This window comes from Mirounga angustirostris, unplaced genomic scaffold, assembly GCF_029215605.1.
Source record: "Mirounga angustirostris isolate CCGP_5_RB_7025 unplaced genomic scaffold, mMirAng1.0.hap1 SCAF_1, whole genome shotgun sequence".
Lineage (NCBI taxonomy): Eukaryota > Metazoa > Chordata > Mammalia > Carnivora > Phocidae > Mirounga > Mirounga angustirostris.
In genome coordinates, this window is record NW_026991709.1 from 182,515,149 (window position 1) to 182,535,325 (window position 20,177).

Genomic DNA, 20,177 nt, shown 5'->3' on the forward strand with positions numbered 1-20,177 from the left:
AGAAGAGACACACAAGCCCGGCACAGGACAGGTGGGGGAGAGAGGGGGCTTCTCTTTGGCTCAGTAGTTCTTCCGGTCGCAGCCACCCCCAGAAGGGTCGTGATTTAGTCATCGTGTGAGGTCTTCTGGAAAGCTCGCCACTCTGCTACAGGATCTGTCTGGAAGGCAGGGCAGGCCCCCAGAATAACCGTCCGGTCTCCTCTGGCTTCTTGCAGAAACCCCATCCTTGGTGGTGCCCCTAGAAGACCGTGTGGTGTCCATGGGAGAAACGGTGGCACTCCAGTGCAAAGCGACCGGGAACCCAACGCCCCGCATCACCTGGTTAAAGGGGGGCCGCCCTCTGAGCCTCACCGAGCGGCACCACTTCACGCCTGGCAACCAGTTGCTCATCGTCCAGAACGTGGTGGTGGAGGACGCGGGCCAGTACACGTGCGAGATCTCCAACACCCTGGGCACGGAGCGCGCGCACAGCCAGTTGAGCATCCGGCCTGCCCCCGGCTGCAGGAAGGACGGCAGCACCGTGGGCATCTTCACCATCGCCGTGGTGTGCAGCATTGTCCTGACGTCCCTGGTCTGGGTGTGCATCATCTACCAGACCCGGAAGAAGAGCGAGGAGTACAGTGTCACCAACACAGGTCAGCCTCTGCTGGCTGAGCTCAGGCCCCCAGGGCAGGAGGGAAGCACGGTGCTGTGTGGGGAGGAGGCAGGGCGCGGGGCTGCGCCGGCCGCTCATTGCTGCAGTGACCGCCTGTATTGTGCTTCTGCTGGTTCTGGCTCCCTCGCCATCCCCACTCGCTCTCTCATGGGCTCAGAGCTCCAGCTGCTGTATTTTTTACACCCAAGTGGAAAGTGCGGCTAAGCCGGGCCCTCCAGACCATCTCTGCACAGCCTGGGCGGCTGCTTTCGGCAAAGCCTCATGTCCGGGCCGGATAGGGAGCCCGTGTTTTCACGGCTAATCCCCACGAAGAATGGGGGACACCTGGTATCTGACTGTCCTGTCTCCTTGCAGATGAAACCATTGTGCCACCGGATGTTCCAAGCTACCTCTCATCTCAGGGGACTCTTTCTGACCGGCAGGAAACTGTGATCAGGACAGAGGGTGGCCCTCAGGCCAATGGACACATCGAGATCAACGGTAAGGCCTCAAAGCCTGCTGTGACCCTGTCCTCACGAGCCTCTGCCCCTCCCCAGGGCAGGTGCACGGCCTTAATGCTGAGCGCATCTGACCTTGAAGGCTGGCGGACTCAAGCCTTCTGTTGGGGTTTTTTGTTTTTTTTTTGTTTTTTGGGGGAGGGGCCCTATCCTATGCATGTTCTGCAAGGTTTTAAAAATCCAACCCCCAGGAAGTTGCTATATTGGGCTCAGCATCTCCTGGTCAGGATAAGGTAGGATTGAAGAAGCTGCAGAGGCCATTACAGACCCTGAAACCAATCCATTTGTTGAGTAGGGCATGGGCCCAGGTCTGCTCTGTGGTCCAATTTCTGCTACTAGAAAGCTCTCCCAGGGTGAGCTACCTCTAGGGGAGACCGAGTGCTTACAGGGGGCAAGTCCGTCCTCACACGGACCGCTCACCGGCTTGGCCCCGGACACTGAAAGGCCTGCCTGTGGGGCAGCTTGTTACAAATGCTTCTTGCTGGTCAGCAGGCACCTACTGCTGTAAAGAACAGTGTAAAAGGGACTGTTCTAGTAAGCGCCACTTGTTCTCATCAAGCTCACCCTAACAAGCTAAGCCCATCATTTTACTGCAGGTGTTTGTCCACCGGACACCAGCCTCTTCTCAGAAGTGGACGCTCATGGCTCTACGTGCAGGCAGCCCAAGCTCTGCGTCGGCTGTAACAGGGAGCCCTGGAACGTGATGGAGAAAGCCCGGCGGAGGTCTGGGCCGCAGAAGATGGGTAAGAGATGCTCTTCCAAAGTCTTCCATTCTTGAAATCAAAATTCAAACAGACCTGTTCATTAAATAAAAGTGAGAGATGCATTATGGGTCTATGAGGATCTCAGAATTTGGTATTCGGTGTAGAAACAGGACACTGTGGCCTGGCTCTCGTAATTCTGAAGTAGCAAGTCTCACATAAATCTGTGGTGTGGTGAGCCTGGGCTTGAACTTTCCAGATTTATAAGCACTTCAGGTTGGGCCTTGCGCTTTACTTAAAGTACCTTTTCACCAGGCCTATTTTTGAGGCTATATTTCTAATTATTCGGAAGATTCCTGACAACATGGTATGTCATGCAATGGGATTTTCTTTTTCTGTGATCAAAACAGTAGGATCATCTTCTCTCATGAAGCAGTTCATCTGAACCATTGAAACATGGAGTGCCCATTCTTCCTTAATGGCTTGGTATCTGCCCAGTCCTCCTTCTGGGACCACACCTGGGGAGAGGGGAAGTTTGAAAGAGTTGGTCTAAGCAGGGCTCAGGCCTCTTAGCCGGGGACTGCAGCTCCCTGTTCTGGGCGGGGAAGCAGACCTCGGTGGCCGTGGCTCTAATCCGTCTCGGCTCGCTCTCGCAGAGCATGGTGGCCCGGGGGCGTGTGGGGACTGCAACACGGACACGGACGGTTACTGCAAGGAACAAGCTGTCTATCCTCCGCCTGTGCCCAGAGACAGTACACAGCCAGGGACACTAAGCAGCCAGGAGCCCAGTCAGACGGCCCGAGAACACTCTCTGCCTCATCTGACCCCTGGGATTGCTGACGGGTCCCGCACCGACTGCAGGGGGTCCCTCTACCCCAGTAACCACGACAGAATGCGGACATCCTTGAAGAAAAAGCCACTGGCACCTGCAGATGGGACAGGTAGGCAGACGTTCACGGTCTCCCAGGGCGGCACCGGCAGGGGGAGGGGGGCCAGGTAAGCAGCCAGCCTGCGGGCTCTGACGCGCCCTCTCCCTTCGCACAGGGGCCTCTTCGTGGACTTTAGCAAGGCTGTGTGAGCCAGACTCCAGAGACCTCCAGCCTCCCTCGACATTAACTCCAAGCAGTCCTGAGCTCACCGAAGCCGCCACGGGCTTTCCCGAGGGCCCCAGTGAAGGCCAGCACTTGCTTCTTTCCAACGGACACCTCCCCCAGGCGTGTGACTCCAGCCCCGAGTCCCCAGCGCTGACAGGACAGGCCCCCGGGAAGCGGGGCGTGCCCCTGCTCTTCGCACCGAAAATCTAGGCTTCGTCTACCTCAGCTCTTGTGCCCGTCTCTACAGGAAAGAGAGGTAGGAGAGGCTGTAAGAAGCTTGAGTTCAAGCGTCACTGACGTGTACAGAGTTTTTAAACTCCCATGTGGAGTGTCCGTGGTTTAAAGACTTGCAGCTGAAGCGCAGAACTGCAAGAGGCTATTGTGTACAAAAGCAGAAAAGTATTTGATACCCTTGTACATAAGAGTTTTCAGAGATTTCCTATATATTATATATCTTTTGCAGAGGCTATTTTAATCTGTAGTGCATGGTTAACAGAAAAAAAGTACAGTTTTGACAATATTATTTTTCATATCAGGTTGCTGTTTAATTTTGGAAGCGGGGTGGGGAAGAGTTCTGGTGCCTTAATGCATGGATGGAATTTGTAGAGGCTAAAAACCACATTTGCTCCCAAGAGTTTCTGGAGGGCAGGGAGGGGGGGCAGGCCTGGGGTTTGCCTTGCACTTCCCAGGACAACACCCTGGGATGCGGGCCACTCCGGGCCTTCATGTGCATTGGAATCCGCATTGGAATCCACTTCCCGTCAGTAACGCTCCAGCAGCTCGCCTCCCCGCAGCGTCCTGAGATGCCCGAGTCGCCCCGTACCTCTGCCCTACAGGACTTGCTCTTGTAAGTTTAAGTTCCTTGCCGAGCAGAAGGGGGCTTGTTGATCCACTGCAAGCCTTTGTTCCAAACAGTGAAGCACTGCCTTCCTTCCTTCTCTGAGAAAAGCAAACGTGGTGGTCATCAGTATCACTCGATTGTCCTTTGAGGCTTATTTTACTAAGGTAGAGGCTGCTGGTGTTGGTACCTGTGGATTTTTCAATAGTGATGTTTTAGTTCTGCCAATATAATTCACGTGACGTTGATCAGGGGGGAGAGAAAGGGTCGAGTCCTTACTTTTCAGGGCTAGCTTCTCTCTACTGAGGATCCGGAGCACGTCTGTCCACGTCCTTCCCTCACACACAGACCCGGGCTGGGACCGTAACGAGTCGAAGCCCCCGACCTGGGTATATTTGCACTTTCGAGACCTGTAGCTAACCATCTTGTGAGTGCCAATGTGTATTTCAGGAAAAATTACATTGAAACAAGGTCCTTTAAAAAATCTCAGAAAGCAAGTAAGTAAGTAAGTTCCTTTAGCCAAAAAGCTGAAGGTAGAGACTGACAAAATAGTTGTTAAGATAATTTTACTGTCCGGGGTCATCACTGTTCTAAAAGGTAAGCACATTTAGAATTGTGTTCTCAACAGTCAACTGATTAATGTTACTTCCACAAAATATGTGAATTTGCTGCTTCTGAGAGGCAATGTGAAAGAGGAAGTATTACTTTTATGTACAAAGTTATTTATTTATAGAAATTTTGGTACAATGTACATTGAAAAACATGTAAAATATTGAAGTGTCTAACAGCGTTGAAGTGTCTTTAATAAAGGTTCATTTATAAATGTTGATGGTGTGCCTGGGGGCATTCTTCTACCCACCGTTTCACCCCCTTCCCTTCCAGAAACTCCCTTACAAATGCAGTTATTCTGCCTTTAATGATCTATGTTTTCCCAAAAAGAGGAAAATTTCTTCTCGGCAAAGCAGAATCATACACTTCTTTGCTCCGGGGAAGATACACCACCCCTAGATTCCTAAGATTTCTCTCTGAATTCTTCTAACAAACACCTGGAGCTTATTAGTCAAGCTCTGAAATGGTGACCTCCCCATTTTATCCCGGCTCATTTCCAAGACTGCGCAGCATACCTTCCCGACTAGGCACGAAGACACCGTGCTTGGTCTCCCGGCTGGCCCAGGCCCCTCCTTTGGGTCCCACGTGGAGAAGCGTGGAGTGGGGCTCAGGCCCCCAGTGGGCCCGCCATGCCCTCCTGCCCCGGAGCCAGCCAGGCCCACCTAGGCCCTGGGCTGCAGCTGCTTGCTTTCTCGCACACACCACGTGGGCTGCTGGATGCTTCTCTCCAAAATACTACAATCGTGTTTTTAGGGGAAATCTGAGGGAAATTAAGAGTAGCAGCCTGGCTGCCCAGAAGATGGCCCTAAGCACCACCACAGGGAGACACCCAGCCGCGGGCCCACCTTCCCTCGGAGTCTCCTTCCTTCCTGCTCCCGGTCCAGCCTCCCCATCGGAATTAGAAGCGTCTCTGCCTTCCGCGGTCGGGAAATGCGAGATCCGGTGCAGATCAAATGAAGGCTCTAAGCAGCCTGGACTCAGCATCACCTCACGGCTTTATTCAGGGGCCTGAGAAAGGGTTGGGAGTACCGCTGTGGCCAGAGTTCCACGTGAGCATGCCAGCCATCCGACAGCAGGGAAGACACTGTTCTCAAGGTCCCCATCTTCACACACGAGGCCGGTGTGGGGGACCGTGCGGCTGCTCCCCCGGCGCCCCCTTTCTTGAGAGCCATGCCTGGGGCACCGTCCCCGATTCAGGGGCGCTCTCTGCCAAGTTCCAAGAGCAAGCTGCGGGTTTGCTCATAAGCACCAAGAAAGATGAAACCTCCCAGACTGATGGCTGCCATTCGAGGGAAGACACCTGCAAATAATCTAGGGAGGGAAAAAAGCAGGAGGAAAGATTTCTTTTAAATTGGTGTGTGTAAAAAAGGTTGAATTCCAACACCCACAGCTTGCTCAACTCAGCACACCATGCTCATTAAACCCCACACAGCACTTACAGCGTGTGTGTTTTCCTCCCAGAATGGCACTAAATTACATTCCCAAGTAGACTTGTTGAAGTTTGGGCCCAGCTGTTTGTCGGCTAACGTGGCGAAATACCAAACAGCTTACTTGTGAGCCTCACAATTAAGTCCAGTAATTAGTCAAGAAAGACTAACTCTGTCCCCTCAACAATTCTGTTGAAAACTTCCAGGCCGGTTTTGTCTTTGGGAGATGAGGACTCTGGTAAAGGAGTCCAAAGCCTGAATCCTGGGTCGCGCCGTGGCCCACCCTGGGAAGGAAGGTGGGCTCCGAGTGGGGGAGAGTTCTCGGCTGCATTTCGTCCTTAGAGGCCCACAAATGTGATGCCAGAACAGGAAAGCGAATCTCCATGCATTGCCTATTTGTCTTCTCCTCTGAGGAAGGACCAGAAAGACCAACGGTCTGGGGACAGCACCTCCTCCAAGGTTCAGTCCCCACACACCACACAAGGCCAGTCAGAGGAGCAACTTTGGAAGAAACAAAGGCAAAGTAAAAGAACAATTGTGTTACTGGGGATGCAAACTGGGAGGTTCACTCTTTAAAAACCATCCTGTGGCTGCGCACAGGTATGTGTTCAGAGACGTTCCTCACGGCACTGCAGGTACCAGAGCGACTGCGGAGAGCCCCCCTCTGGGGCAGCCCACAGGAACCGAGACCTATTCTGCACAGTGGGTTCTGACAAAAGTCCCAAAGCTGTACGTGTGATCACAGCAAGGATGTGAGCATGTATTCCAAGGCCTCAACTTTCTCTGGAGGGCACAACGACAACAGTCCCTACCTATCTTTCTAGAATAAGTGAGCCTTTTTACCAAGAGTATTACTGTTGTAAAGCAGTAAAAATCAGAACTAGCGGGCCTAGTAGTGAGGACGCTTTGGATCAGGTCTAGGGAAAAAAAGTGAAAATGGTCATATTACGTGAAAAAGACATAACCTCTAAGAGGAAAAACATCCACCATAAACTAAATAGGGATGAGCCAAGGAAGTGGACAGATGAGACCACCCCCACCCCCCACCCCCGTTTCTTCATGCCTGCCAGGACAGGTCACCTGGCCTCCCCTCTGAGTATCACACTCAGCACGTGTGAGGAAAACGGACTTAGCCTTAGGTGGCCCTTCAGTTAGGGAAGTAAGGATTTAAATCATTAAGTAAAATACTACAGATAAGATGAGAACCTCTTGTTCTTGTCTAGAAGTAACCATGAAAACTATACGAGGAAAAAGTTGTTCAGCTCAGCATCATGCAGTTTTTGCATGAGGTGGTTGGTGAGGACAGAAACTCACCAAGGCCCCTGGGACCTTCTGGCCTGAAACACAGATGCCTCCTCTTGGCCCTCCCTGCACAGGGAAGGGTGCTGGGAGGGAGGTCAGCAGAAGACCACCTCTGCCACAAAAGCCTCCCTCCCTCACGAGCTGACTTATTTCTGAAACCCGTGTCTTGGTTCAGCTTTTGCTGCTAATGAACTCAGCTGCTCCTGGCAAGAGACAGATGGAAGGGGTTTCTGGTTTCACTAGATGGCAGTTGAACCTATTAACATAATTACAGCCTTAAAGCAGACTCATTTGTATAGCGGGCGCCCCAACGAACGAGGAGGCAGAGACTCGAGCAGAGTGGGGCTGTGTTCTCGGGACCATGGGTCACGTGAGGGAACAAACGAATGTAGTGCACAGGGCACGGCAGGGGTACGCGCGGGGTGGCCGCGATCATTCCATGAAGGGCACACAGTCAAGAAACACAAAAAGCCAGTTAAGGAACAGGACAAGGAGGAAGGCACAATGCAGGACAAACAGGCTTCCCCATCTGCTTTCTGACTGTTGGACTGACTGACTGGGTGGTATTTTTATTTGGGAGAAACCAGTTGGCCTGAGAACATATATTCCAAGTAGGTGCCAGAACATGGTCTTCCGCTGTGAGAACCAACATGGAGACCACAGCGTCCCCACTTGTCCCCGAGAGGCCAGCGCCCTTCCCTGCAGGGTGGGGAAGCTGCACCTGCGAGGCCACGGGAACACTCAGAAACATGCAAGGCTGCTTCGAGGTGGCAGAAGGCCAGCGGGGGCTGTGTGGGGAACCAGACAGAGGAGGCAGGCTGGGACACCCAGAAACGGTTTTACAATGGTGGCCCACATCAGCGCGGATTTTTGCTTTGTTTTGTTTGCCTTGAGTTACAATTCTGTTGTCAAATTATTTGGTGCCTTTTATCCTATTAGTAGGAAGCTAGTAAAAACTAGCATTTCTTAAATGACCAGCATGGCTGCTTGGAATACCCTGCTAAGGACCCACTGTGTATACGCATGAGAGCCCCAGACTCGAGACGATAAGCAGAATTCCCAATGACCTTTTCAGGGCTGGTGTGGGGACAGAGGGGCCCTGGGCATGTTTACGGAGCCCATCCTCTAATTCTGGCGCTGCCCAGTTACGTAACCCCGAGCACACGGCACAGCTGGGATAGGGAGGGTCTGGGTTCCATCATCTCCTCACGGGAATTCCTTCTCCACAAGCTCCCGGGGGCCAGGGTTCTGCCCATCCTGCCGTATCCACATCAGGCCACCGTCTCAGGCCGATGCACTGCAGCCCCATACCGACCCCACAGAGCTAAGTCAGGAGCGGAGGTCTGACTGGGAGTTGCCATAAAACCTAATTTATGAGCCAGAGTGAAACAAAGAGGGCCGTGAAATTCAGCATTTTGACTTTATGGTCTAAAAAAGCTGCACGCAACATCTCTGTGTGGCCCCAAACTACCTGAAACACCGAGAATCTTCTACCTGCTACTTAGAAGTGGCTTTAGGGCCTCTTTCTTCTCTCACACCATTTCACTGATCAATGTGAAATTCGTGTCAAAATCAGTGCGTCCAAGGTACGAGCAACCCGATTCGTACTAATACTGTGTTGGCCGTAAGTAGCCAACGGCAGCACATGCGCCCCCACTCTGCCGCTCCCCTGCTCATGCCTAAGCACCCCTTCCTGTTACACCCGCTTCTTGTCTCAAATCCTTAAGGCTATCATCAACCGCCATCAGTCCATCAGAGCTGGCCCATTCAACAAAACCACCCAACACGACCTACTTTTCAAACTACCGGCTGGATATTCTGAAGAGAGGATGGGGCCATTCTCCTGCAAAAACCTCACCTGCGTCCTAACCAATACGCCTCATGTTCCCCAACTACCAACTGGCCGAAAGAAAGACCTGTCAAATGCACACGACCCTACGATCGAATCATCCCCACAGCACTGGGAAGAGGAGGTGGCGCTGGCCGGACGCTGTCCCCAGCAGCCACACCCCGCCACGACGCTGCCGCCTGGCCCTCCAGGAGGCGGCCACGGCTCTGCTCTCAGGAGAATCCCCGGTAGGTCATTCCAAAGAGCACACTGTCGTGTCACGTCCCCGTACAGACCCCAACACGGCGACGGCACAGATGGTAAAAGCAACATGAAAGCACATTCGGCAAAGGAAGCGTTTTAGGACACAGTGCTCGAAGTCTGGACACTGAGCACAGCACGAAGCGGGTTTCAAGCGAGGTGCGGTGGAAGTAACTGTTACTGAGCACAGTGTCTCCCCAGTGACCAGTGCTTTCTTCTAAATGCCACCCTCGCTCGCCTGCATTCCTGCATTCCATAACTGCAATCCTGTTTGCTCAGAGCTGCAACCTGGAACCAGGGGCGGGGGAGGGGGGAGCAGGCACACGGATGTCCTCCAACATCCAGACAGACAAGACTGGTGATCACGTGGCGAGACACTGCATCAACTTGATGTGCACTAGCATCTCACACAGGCAACGTCAAGTATGTTTTGTGCAAATGTAAATAGAGAGACCCAACCAGGACGATCAGAAAGAAGGAAAGGGGTTCATCCTATTCAGGCTAAAGGAAGAAGAGCCCGTGAAGAGGCGGAAAGGCAGTTTCACCTTCCTTGTTATGCTTACCCTGACAGCCCCTGTGTCCGCCAGACCCCGTGCAGCGCGGACAGCACATTCCCACTAGCGGTGCTGGAACCAGCCTGTGCAATAGGACAACAGACAAAGCCATTATCTTATGAAATTCCCCAACTGATCCTCAGATGCACGGCTCCCAACCACCCTCTTCTAGGATAGTCTGAAACAGGGTGGGGAGCTTCTCGGGCATCAGGACCCCTGGATCACACAGGACCTGAAGCCCTTCCATTCCCACCCACAGGTAAGCCCTGACAGGAAGCTGCTTTCCTTGGTTCTCGCATCATCAAACTGGATGCAGAGCTCACCTAGGTAATTCGCCAACTGCTGTTTAATGGGAGAAAGACCAAAAGCAATAGTAATTGCTCGGAGAAGAATGGGGAATAATCAGTCTATATGGTCCAATTGTGAACTTACCTGAGTAGCTAATAAACACATTTAATAAAGAGTACGATGTTCCATTTAAAACAGGACCAATTTTCTCGGGTTTGGCCTTGTCCACCTACGTAACAGAATCCCACGCTCACTGTTCCACTTTTCCCTAAGGGTAGGACCTTTTCTTTTCCACGGTTGTGCCCCAGATACGTTATGTGCAGGGCATGCCATGAAATGTTGGTCTAGCTTTTTTTGTAACAATTTTTCTTTTTAATGAAAAATGTCCTTAATTTTGACAACTGTCCTGATTCATCAAGGCCAAACTCGGTCTGAATTCAGAGCCTCTAGCTTACCTTCCGCACAGCAGGAAGCAACCCAGTCAACTCTCAGCCTCCTGTCTGCCGCCCATGAAAACAGAGCTACCCGGAAGGTGGCATTACGGCCGAGGCCCCCCAGCGGCCCCGCGTGCTTACACGACGCCGGCGAGGATGCCTTCGGGAAGGTAAGGTGCTGCACGCCCTGCTCACCATGATGGCGGCAGTGTCCGCAGACTCAGCCGCAGCCGTGCGAGGCACTGTGCAGCAGGCCGCTCAGGCCGCCACGACAGTCAGGGTCACGCCGCTTTGATTCCCTTGATATACAGACGAGCCCCAGGGCTACCACGTACAAGCGTCTGCTGTGTCTACATGACGTTGTTGGACGCTTACCTTTGCCAACATGATTCTTGTTTTCGCCACATCCAGAGGTGTGGTGACTGCAGCTGCAAATCCACCTGCGCATATAAAAGTCCCCAACACATAAAGGAGGTCCTGCTACTGTAGTACACAGTCTGCTACAACTTTCATTTTCTCATTCCTCCTAACTCTACCGAGATCACTCCCCTTATCATTACGTCCCCTGGGCTGATTCAAGAGGAGCCACACGTGCAAAATCCGCATGCTCCGTGGCTTTTGTAGTGATGGTGAGGCGCACATAAGAGAGATGACAAGATGATGCTTTATACACTCAAGGGAGGGGGGGGCAGGAAACAAGGTCCCATAATTCATCTTGCTCTTTTGTGGAGAACAACCCTGTGTGTGTACGTGGTTGTGGTCTATGTTCAGACACCCACTGTCAGTATGAGAGGCTCGCTGCTCCTGGTGCTTCTCAGAGGCCCATGCCTTCCATGGACCACTGTGCTTTACTCTGACTCCAAAATGCTTCTACTTTTTCTGGTCTGAGACAAAATGGGCCAACAGAAATACGCACAGTGCTGTAGGGACTTTCGGTATTAATGGCTACATTCTTTGAGTTAAAAGGATAAAGCTTTCTGTATTTGCAGGCTTCAAGTAACAGGCCAGGCCAAATAACTACATTTCTAGGCCGCCCTCTGCATCCTGATTCAACAGGCAATCTTCCCACAGCTTCCTTCCCACCTTCTCTTCCACGGAATACCATGACTGCCAAACTGATATTTAAAAAATCCACACATTGGGGAACCTGGGTGGCTCAGTCAGTTAAGCGTCTGCCTTCGGCTCAGGTCATGATCCCAGGGTTCTGGGATCAAGCCCCACATCGGGTCTCCCTGCTCAGCAGAGAGCCTGCTTCTCCCTCTCCCTCTGCCTACTTGTGCTGTCAAATTAAAAAAAAAAAAAAAAATCTAAAAAATCCACACATTTTAATATCCATACCTACAGACAGGGGAATTGGAGGATTTTTTTTTTTTTTTTTTTTTACAGAAACTGCAGTGGTGTCAATATTTTATTTAGTGTGATACAAAGAAGTTTTTTAAACCCCAAGAGGCCCTAAGGAGATAGAAATAATAAACCCAGAAGGGCTTACCCAAGACTCAGCTTCCATGAGCTAGGCTGCACAGTTTCATAGGGGCTGAACACAACACATGTACGAAGGATGCTCCAGAAATAGCACATCTCCCTCTGAAGTTCATGGTATGTGAAGGTCATCTGATCTCCGCCAACTATCTTTCTAAACATGTTGCTGAAATCTTCACACCGAACTTGGTAGCATGTATTAGGACACTGACTTTTTGAAAGATGTACCCATTTATGCTTTTATGTCCCATTTTTGGGTTACTCACAAAGGACACACCCCTCAGGGCTACAGATGATCAATTACATGAATATTAGAGTCCCCTTTCGTTTTAGCCACTTTTGTGCTACGAACATGTGAAACATTTTCCTCCAGATTGAAAAGCTGTCTGAAATTCAGGTACTTACTCAACTTCAGGCAATGAACCTGTACTATCCCAAACTCCCCACCCCAAATCTGATAGTATTCGGCTTTGTGTCCCTCACTGGCTGCAACGGTTCGCCAGGCCCAGCCTGGAAGAACTCTGAAAGAGTCCGAAAGACCAAGCCTTAAATCCTGTACTTAAATACCGTACTTACTCTCTAGATAAAGTACCCTAGGAGACAAGTACTTCTGTAACTGCTACCACATGCTACCAGTGGGGAAACTGAGGCTCAGTGAGGTTACAGAACTCACAGAAGGTTTTAGTGCAGAGCTGAGACGTGAGCTTTCCCGACTCCAGAACGTGAGCTCCTGGCCACGGAGGGTGCTAGGAGCCAGCTGTACAAAGCAGGTAAGAGTATGACACCAGCACTAAATGGGTCTTGTGCCAAGTGTCTAGGGTAGTGCCTGGCTCTTCCCTGCAAGCGCACAGATAATGTGTGATTTTCCTTCATGGCTCTAGCCCAGTGCACACAGCAGGCACTCAAAAAGGCTTGCCAGGTGCCTGGGACAGGTGTCTGTAGTTTTACAGACCCGAGGTTTCAACTCGTCCTCTAGAAGAGCAGAGGAAGGGGAAGCCTGGAGTGAACATTTGGGCCCACTCCGTACCTGGTGCGGTGGGACTGTGCTGGGTACCGTCAGTACGTATCATAGCTTGTGCGCGTGGGGATTACGGTTCCGTTTATAGACAACTTGCTCAGTGTCACACAGTATGGAGCTGGGACTCAAAGTCACATGCATTTTAGCTCTAAAAGTAGTGCTCATTGACCACATGATGACTGGTATGTGATAAGACATTAAAATGTGTCTGACTGTTAAAACTCAGAAGTGCATACACCATTATCCTATCTGAAAATGTTCACAAACTGGGGCGCCTGGGTGGCTCAGTCGGTTAAGCTTCTACCTTGGGCTCAGGTCATGATCTCTGAGTCCTGGGATCGAGCGGGGAGCCTACTTCTGCCTCTCCCTCTGCCCCTTCCCCACCACCACCACTTCTCTATCTCAAATAAATAAAAATCTTAAAAAAAAAAAAAAAAAAGAAAGAAAAAAAGAAAAGAAAATGCTTGCAAACTTTCCTAAACCAATTTCAAAGACTTACAAGTTGGCAAAGACATCACCTGTCCCTTGTCTGACTACTCAGGCTTTCCTCACTTACCTACACTTTTGAAAAGTATGTGTCTTCTCGTAAACGTGGGTACTGCGCATCCGACGTGTCTTGGTCATTAGCAAAAACGCACCTCCCCCTTACTGTGGCTGCCTGCCACTATGCTCTTAGAGACTGCTGTTTCATATGCGTAATATGAAGAAAAGTCAAAGACAAAAACAAAGACGCTTAAATAGGCCCTAATTTTACTATGATGGTAGCTGCATTTTATAAAGGTTACCAATAAATCAATCTTAATGTCTTCAAATATCAAGGACTGCTTTAATACACAGCCCTCACAATGTTTTCTATGAGGCTGCCAAAAAGGGCCTGTGAAGATCACGTATAGAATAACGGGTTACAGTAGGGAGGGGGACCGGGGACCTGTGCTTTTGGTTAAAATGCAGTGCTTTTCTGCATTTTACTTAAGGGAACTGTAAACTGCTGGTAATAAATACGAGGAACATGCTAACATATTAGACAGGAAATAATTATTCGGTGCAGCAAGTGTAGGCTGCCTGCATGCTCGCCTCACACATGAAACAATTTTCTACGGGCTCCACAGACTGAGGCTCTCTGAGAATGTTCAACTAACTACTTTCAGAGACCAGGTTCAAGGGAAACTGGGTGTTTACAATGAAATGACATCTCATGGGTCCTTAGGGAACAAATGCAGGTTCTTTACCACCCCAGACAATGGGGCCCCCTTCCTCCAACAAGTCTGGAGCGGTCCCAGTCCCGTCCCAGCAGTGGCTATGCGGGGGGCGGGGCCAGCAGTGGGCAGGGCCGCCATGTGTCCCCCCCCCCGACCCCCCACCATCTCTGGAGGCGCCATGGAGCAAGAGGAGCATCTCCACGCGCCTCCCGTGCATCATCTCCCAACGAGCGCACAGACACACAAGGCCTCAACAACAACAACGGGGGTTTGTGTGTGTTTCAAGGTTGTACCAGGCCTTCTCAATTTGTTACCCAGTTAACTCCTTCACCCCATTCTGGAATTTCTTTTTTCTTTCCTTTTTTTTTTTTTTAAAGACTTAATTTTTGAGTGAGAGAGAGCATGCGAGCAAGCATGTGCACGAGCGGGGGCTGGGGCAGAGGGAGAGAATCTTTAGGCAGACTCCCCGCTGAGCACGGAGCCCGATGAGGGGCTCCCTGTGGGGCTCAATCTCATGACTCATGAGATCATGACCTGAGTCGCAACCAAGAGTCGGACGCTTAACCAAGTCATCCAGGCAGCCCATGTTCTGGAATTTCAAGCCATGGGAATAACTCTTTCTCAGTCCCTCCCACTCGGTCTTTCAGTCCTGCTCCTTCTCTCTTAGAAAATGTAAGTAGATGTTAATTACGAGAACCTGACCAAAGAACACCAGGATATTCTGCACATATCACTATAGTAGCAAATGTCATAATTACTTAGGTTGAATTATGGTTTTATGTTTAAAAATTAACTTGCAGTGACGAAGTTGGCAAAGTTGTTTTTTCTTTTTTTCCCCCTCCTTTAACCCCTGACCAGAACCCAAGGGAATTTCTGAGCATGACAAGCCATCAACACCTCCAATCTCAGGGGACATTTTTGGATATTTGTGCCAAGTAGTTAATAAAACAAGCATGGGCACAGAAGAGTGCCAAAGATAGCAAAGAGGACGGTTCATCCATGATGATTTAACCATTTTAAAACCAGAAAAGTGCACAAGGATGAACAATCTGATTTCTGATATGTGGGCAAGTCTTACCACTGCCTTTGTGGCCAAGTGAGGCTGGAGAGTCCGGGCATGTGGGGGGTGGCGGGGAGGCACGACAGGCCTGGGAGGAGCGGCGGGAGACAGCAAGTCAGGAGGAATGGCTATGTGGAAAGCCCAGCGGCACCACAGATTCCCACCAGCTATCACTCTTTCACAAGTTGGAATATTTTTCAATGATGTTTTAAAGGTTTTAAAATAGTTTTAAATAAATAAAGGTTTTAAATGGTTTTCAAATAGTAACTGAGCAGTGGATGGCTGATGGAAAGTTTCTCCTCCCCCGCTTCTAATCTAACTGCTTATTAAAGCATTATTTGGAAAAAGACACTGTAGCCAATGCACATTTCCTTCATAGAAACAGTGCTTGTAAGCAAATCTTTGAATCAGCTACTCTTCAGCCACGGGACCAGAGAGTGAACACTTTTTGCTTCATCCCATGGAAGTTTTATGGTATTGGTGAATTTAGAAAGTGCCCTTCCTTATCCAGGGTGACTAAATTTCCATAATGCTCACTTTGTCCCCTGGAGGGAGTAAAAAAAAAAGCACACGTTTCTCTTAAGGACTGGGGGAGTAAAGACTCTTGACCTCTGGAAAGTGATTCAAGACCACCTACTCATTTAACACAGCTAATGACTATGTGTCAGGTGGAAATAATTACCTGTCATAATCAATCTGAGCCTGCTTCGTGTCTAGAGGCAAGATTCTTACTTTTGATTATCAATTCTACAAGTTGAATGGATCCAATTATTAATAAAGAATCCTATAATACATGGTTTCTGTTTTCCTAATCACCACAACAAAAAACCCAATCCAACAACCATGAAACAAATTGGAAAAGAATTATTTTCTACTAAAGCTGACATCCCAAAACTACCTATTTACTGGCTACACATCAAAATTAGCAGTTTACAGTTTCTGGCAAATTTCCATTTCAATTTATTTCAACTGTAATTTTAACTTACCTTTATTTGCAACAGAAAAATGCACTTCTCTCTTTGACTGCTAAAACTTATTTAATTTTTTAAAGCACCTGAGTTCTTACAACAACCTCACTGGAAAATGCACACAGTTTGGTGATGGATGACACAGTATTGGATATTGTCACTTCACTTTTGGTTTAATGTCTAGAAAATGCCCAGATGCTTCGATCTCCATATTTTCTACCCAGACCCGTTTAGCCTTCCGTAAGTTTGCCGAGCAGCCTTGGCTCTCCTGACAGCAGTTAATCTGTGGCACTGTCAAACGTGTCACACGAACCGTGAATCATTGCCTTCTGCAGAAATCACTGAAAGCCCCAAAGCCCTGCTCAAGGCAGACAGCTGCACAGTGAGCCCCGCACCCATGGCAAGTCTCTTCCCACAGAGGACTTTATAAATCATCTTTAAGATAATCCAAGGGCCTGAGTGAAGGCTTTAATAAAGATAAAAAGAAAAAGAAAAATTTGTCAAAAACAAATTGGTTGTCTGTCAAGCAGACACCTTTTAAGCATTTTTTTTCCCCCTAAGACACTCTCTTTTCTCAAACAACTAGTGGAACTCTCTTCATCTAAACAATCTGGAATTTCTAAAGAATGTTGTTTTTGCATAGTTAATATTTTCACATTTTTCTCCCCCCTTTGGTCTTTCCCAGTATAATATAATCCTTTGCACCTGCAAAAGCTCCACAGACTGCTGACTGCCAACAATCCACCACATGATCCTGCCTCCAGGACCACAGGGCCTGTGTTTAAGGAGAAAGAAAAATACAAGTTATTAAATATTTGAATTTATCGGAACCTCCTGTGGGTTAGCTCTGGCGATGGGAACTTAAGTGAGAAGCTATTTTGGTGACATTCCTCACCGATGACATAAGTGATTTTCCCAAGGACTTAACTGCTTTCTAAAATAAGTCAAAGAAATAAGGGTGACAGCTACATTCAAGAGCTCAAAGGAAACAATTTTTAGGAAATATATAGGGTATACACACACTTGTGTGTATGTGTACAAATAAAGATAAAGACATCTGTAAGACAATGTAACGTTTTAAGTATTTCCCATATGATTCTAAACACATAACGCAATTCACAAGTTAGTCCAGAGCAGTGTCGGCCACATTCCTGTTCCTTTGTTCAATCTTTATCCGTACTGCACATGTTTGAAAGGTGCTAATTCTGTTACATAATTACAGGTTTAAAATTTGTCAAAACACTTCCTTGCACTGTTCATGATATAAGTTGAGGATTATACAAATAGATACCCAGCAAGTTTCAAACTAGGCAAAAGATGGCAGAGACGTGGTGCCTTGCTCACCAAGAGCTGATGAACCCGTAGAAGACAAGATGCAGTGACATCAAATGGTGAACCGAGCTCTGAGTCAGGCACTGGTCTAGTCTCTGAACATGTATTATAATACCCAGTCCTCACAACAACCCTAAGAGTTGGGCGCTGTTATTATCCACATCTTACCCAGGCTTTTTGTTTTTTTTAAAAACCTTTTTTTAAATTTTATTATGTTAAGTTGAGGTATTAAAGAGGGCATGTACTGAATGGAGCACTGAGTGTTATATGCAAACAATGAATCATGGAACACTACATCAAAAACTAATGATGTAATGTATGGTGAGTGAAGTAAGTCAATCAGAGAAAGACATGTATCATATGATCTCACTGATATGAGGAATTCTTAACCTCAGGAAACAAACTGAGGGTTGCCCTCCCCAATGTCTATCACCCAGACACCCCATCCCTCCCACCCCCCACCACTCCAGCAACCCTCAATTTGTTTCCTGAGATTAAGAATTCCTCATATCAGTGAGATCATATGATACATGTCTTTCTCTGATTGACTTACTTCGCTCAGCATAATACCCTCCAGTTCCATCCACATCGTCACAAATGGCAGATGGCTGCATAATATTCCATTGTATATATATACCACCTCTTCTTTATCCATTCATCTGTTGATGGACATCTTGGCTCTTTCCATAGTTTGGCTATTGTGGATATTGCTGCTATAAACATCGGGGTGCACGTACCCCTTCGGATCCCTACTTTTGTATCTTTGGGGTAAATACCCAATACTGCAATTGCTGGGTTGTAGGGCAGCTCTATTTTCAACTTTCTGAGGCACCTCTGTTTTCCAGAGTGGCTACACCAGCTTGCATTCCCACCAACAGTGTAGGAGGGTTCCCCTTTCTCTGCACCCCCGCCAACATCTGTCATTTCCTGATTTGTTAATTTTAGCCATTCTGACTGGTGTGAGGTGGTATCTCATTGAGGTTTTGATTTGGATTTCCCTGATGCCGAGCCATGTTGAGCACTTTTTCATGTGTCTGTTGGCCATTTGGATGTCTTCTTTGGAAAAATGTCTGTTCATGTCTTCTGCCCATTTCTTGATTGGATCATTTGTTTTTTGGGTGTTGAGTTTGATAACTTTATAGATTTTGGGTTACCCAGGCTTTCGAACAGCAGAGCTTGGACTCTGTTTTTTTTCGTTTTGTTTTATTGAGGTGTAAGTATGTGTCCAATGAACTACACATATTTAAAGTATGCAACTTGTTAAGTTTTGACACACACATGAAATCACTGCCATAATTAACATAGTGAACATATCCATCAGCCCAAACATCTTTCCCTGTCCTTCCTCTTTCCCGCCCTTCCTTGCCACCCCCTAACTAATCTGATCTGTCACTCTAGTTTGCTCTTTCCAGAATTTTATGTAAAGGTAATTGGACATTCATTTTCTTTTGTTTTAAACCAGGATTCTTTCCTTCAGGATTTTTGTAAGATTCATTCATGTTGCTGTCTATATCGATACTTCATTTCTGTTTAATTGCTAAGCAATATTCCATTGTGTAGATATATCATTATTTGTTTAGTTCTCTGCCTGTTGAAGCACATTTGGGAATTTTTTCAGTTGTTAGCCATTACCAAAAAAGCTATTATGAACATTTACATATACATCTTTATATGGACACATGCCTTCATTTCTCTTGGGAAAATACCTAGGAGTGAAATAGCTGAATCTCATGGTAAGAATATGTTTAACTTGTTAAGAAACTACAAAATCATTTTCCAAATTGGTTCTACCATTTCACATTCTGACCAGTTCCAGTTTCTCCACATCCTTCCCAACAGTATTATTGGGGTTTTTAAATTTTAACCATTCTAATAGGTGTGTAGTAATACGTCACTGTGGTTTTAATTCATATTTTCCTAATGACTGATGTTGACCTTCTTTTCATGTATATTTATGGCTGTATCTTCTTCCCTTTTTTTTTAAATTAGGCTCCACACCCAGCATGGAACCCAATGTGGGGGGCTTGAACTCACAACCCTGAGGGTCAAGACCTGAGCTGAGATCAAGAGTCGGATGCTTAACCGACTGAGCCACCCAGGTGCCCCTCCCTATATCTTCTTTAGTGAAGTGTCTGTTCAAATGTTTTGCACATTTTTACTGAATTGTTTTTTAGTTACTGAGTTTTGAGAGTTCTTTATATATTCTAGATACAAGTCATTCACAAATATTTTCTCCTAGACCATGCCTTGTTTCTCATTCTCTTAACAGTGTCTATAAAAAGACAGAAATACTTTATTTTGATGAAGTTCAAATTATCTTTTTATGGATCTCGCTTTGGTGACACATCTAAGAAATCTTTTTCTAACTCAGGCCTTAACGCACTCATGTTTTCTTCTAAAAATGTTTGGTTTTTAGGTTTTACATTAGATCTACCATTCACTTTGAGTTAGTTTTTTTTTTTTTTTTAAGATTTTATTTATCTGAGAGAGAGAGAGAGCATAAGAGAGAGAGAGAGAGTGCACAAGCAGGGGGGAGGGGCAGAGCCTCCGGAAAAGCAGACTGCCCACTGAGCAGGGAGCCCGATGTGGGACTCCATCCCAGGACCCTGGGATCATGACCCAAGCCGAAGGCA

General features: G+C 48.0%; 2 protein-coding genes across 18 annotated transcripts in view; one reads left to right on the forward strand and one right to left on the reverse strand.

Moving 5' to 3' along the window:
• LRIG1 (leucine rich repeats and immunoglobulin like domains 1) overlaps positions 1–4,612 on the forward strand; it is a 111,925-nt gene extending 107,313 nt beyond the window's left edge. For 9 of the 10 annotated variants that reach the window (XM_064593967.1, XM_064593952.1, XM_064593956.1 and 6 more), the window contains 5 exons: positions 216–635; positions 1,010–1,135; positions 1,749–1,895; positions 2,510–2,794; positions 2,898–4,612. In XM_064593967.1, the coding sequence (XP_064450037.1) occupies positions 216–635; positions 1,010–1,135; positions 1,749–1,895; positions 2,510–2,794; positions 2,898–3,157 (1,238 nt within the window). In that variant the 3' untranslated portion in view covers positions 3,158–4,612. Of the gene's footprint in view, positions 1–215; positions 636–1,009; positions 1,136–1,748; positions 1,896–2,263; positions 2,458–2,509; positions 2,795–2,897 lie in introns of those variants that run through there. The other variant, XM_064593976.1, reaches the window with a different exon arrangement.
• SLC25A26 (solute carrier family 25 member 26) overlaps positions 216–20,177 on the reverse strand; it is a 135,125-nt gene continuing 115,163 nt past the window's right edge. For 2 of the 8 annotated variants that reach the window (XM_045862009.3, XM_045862007.3), the window contains 4 exons: positions 16,918–16,987; positions 10,864–10,928; positions 9,776–9,849; positions 216–5,705 (listed from right to left, as the gene is read on the reverse strand). In XM_045862009.3, the coding sequence (XP_045717965.1) occupies positions 5,588–5,705; positions 9,776–9,849; positions 10,864–10,928; positions 16,918–16,987 (327 nt within the window). In that variant the 3' untranslated portion in view covers positions 216–5,587. Of the gene's footprint in view, positions 5,706–9,775; positions 9,850–10,284; positions 10,929–15,262; positions 15,333–16,917; positions 16,988–20,177 lie in introns of those variants that run through there. The other 6 variants (XM_064594009.1, XM_064593989.1, XR_010412230.1 and 3 more) reach the window with 5 other exon arrangements.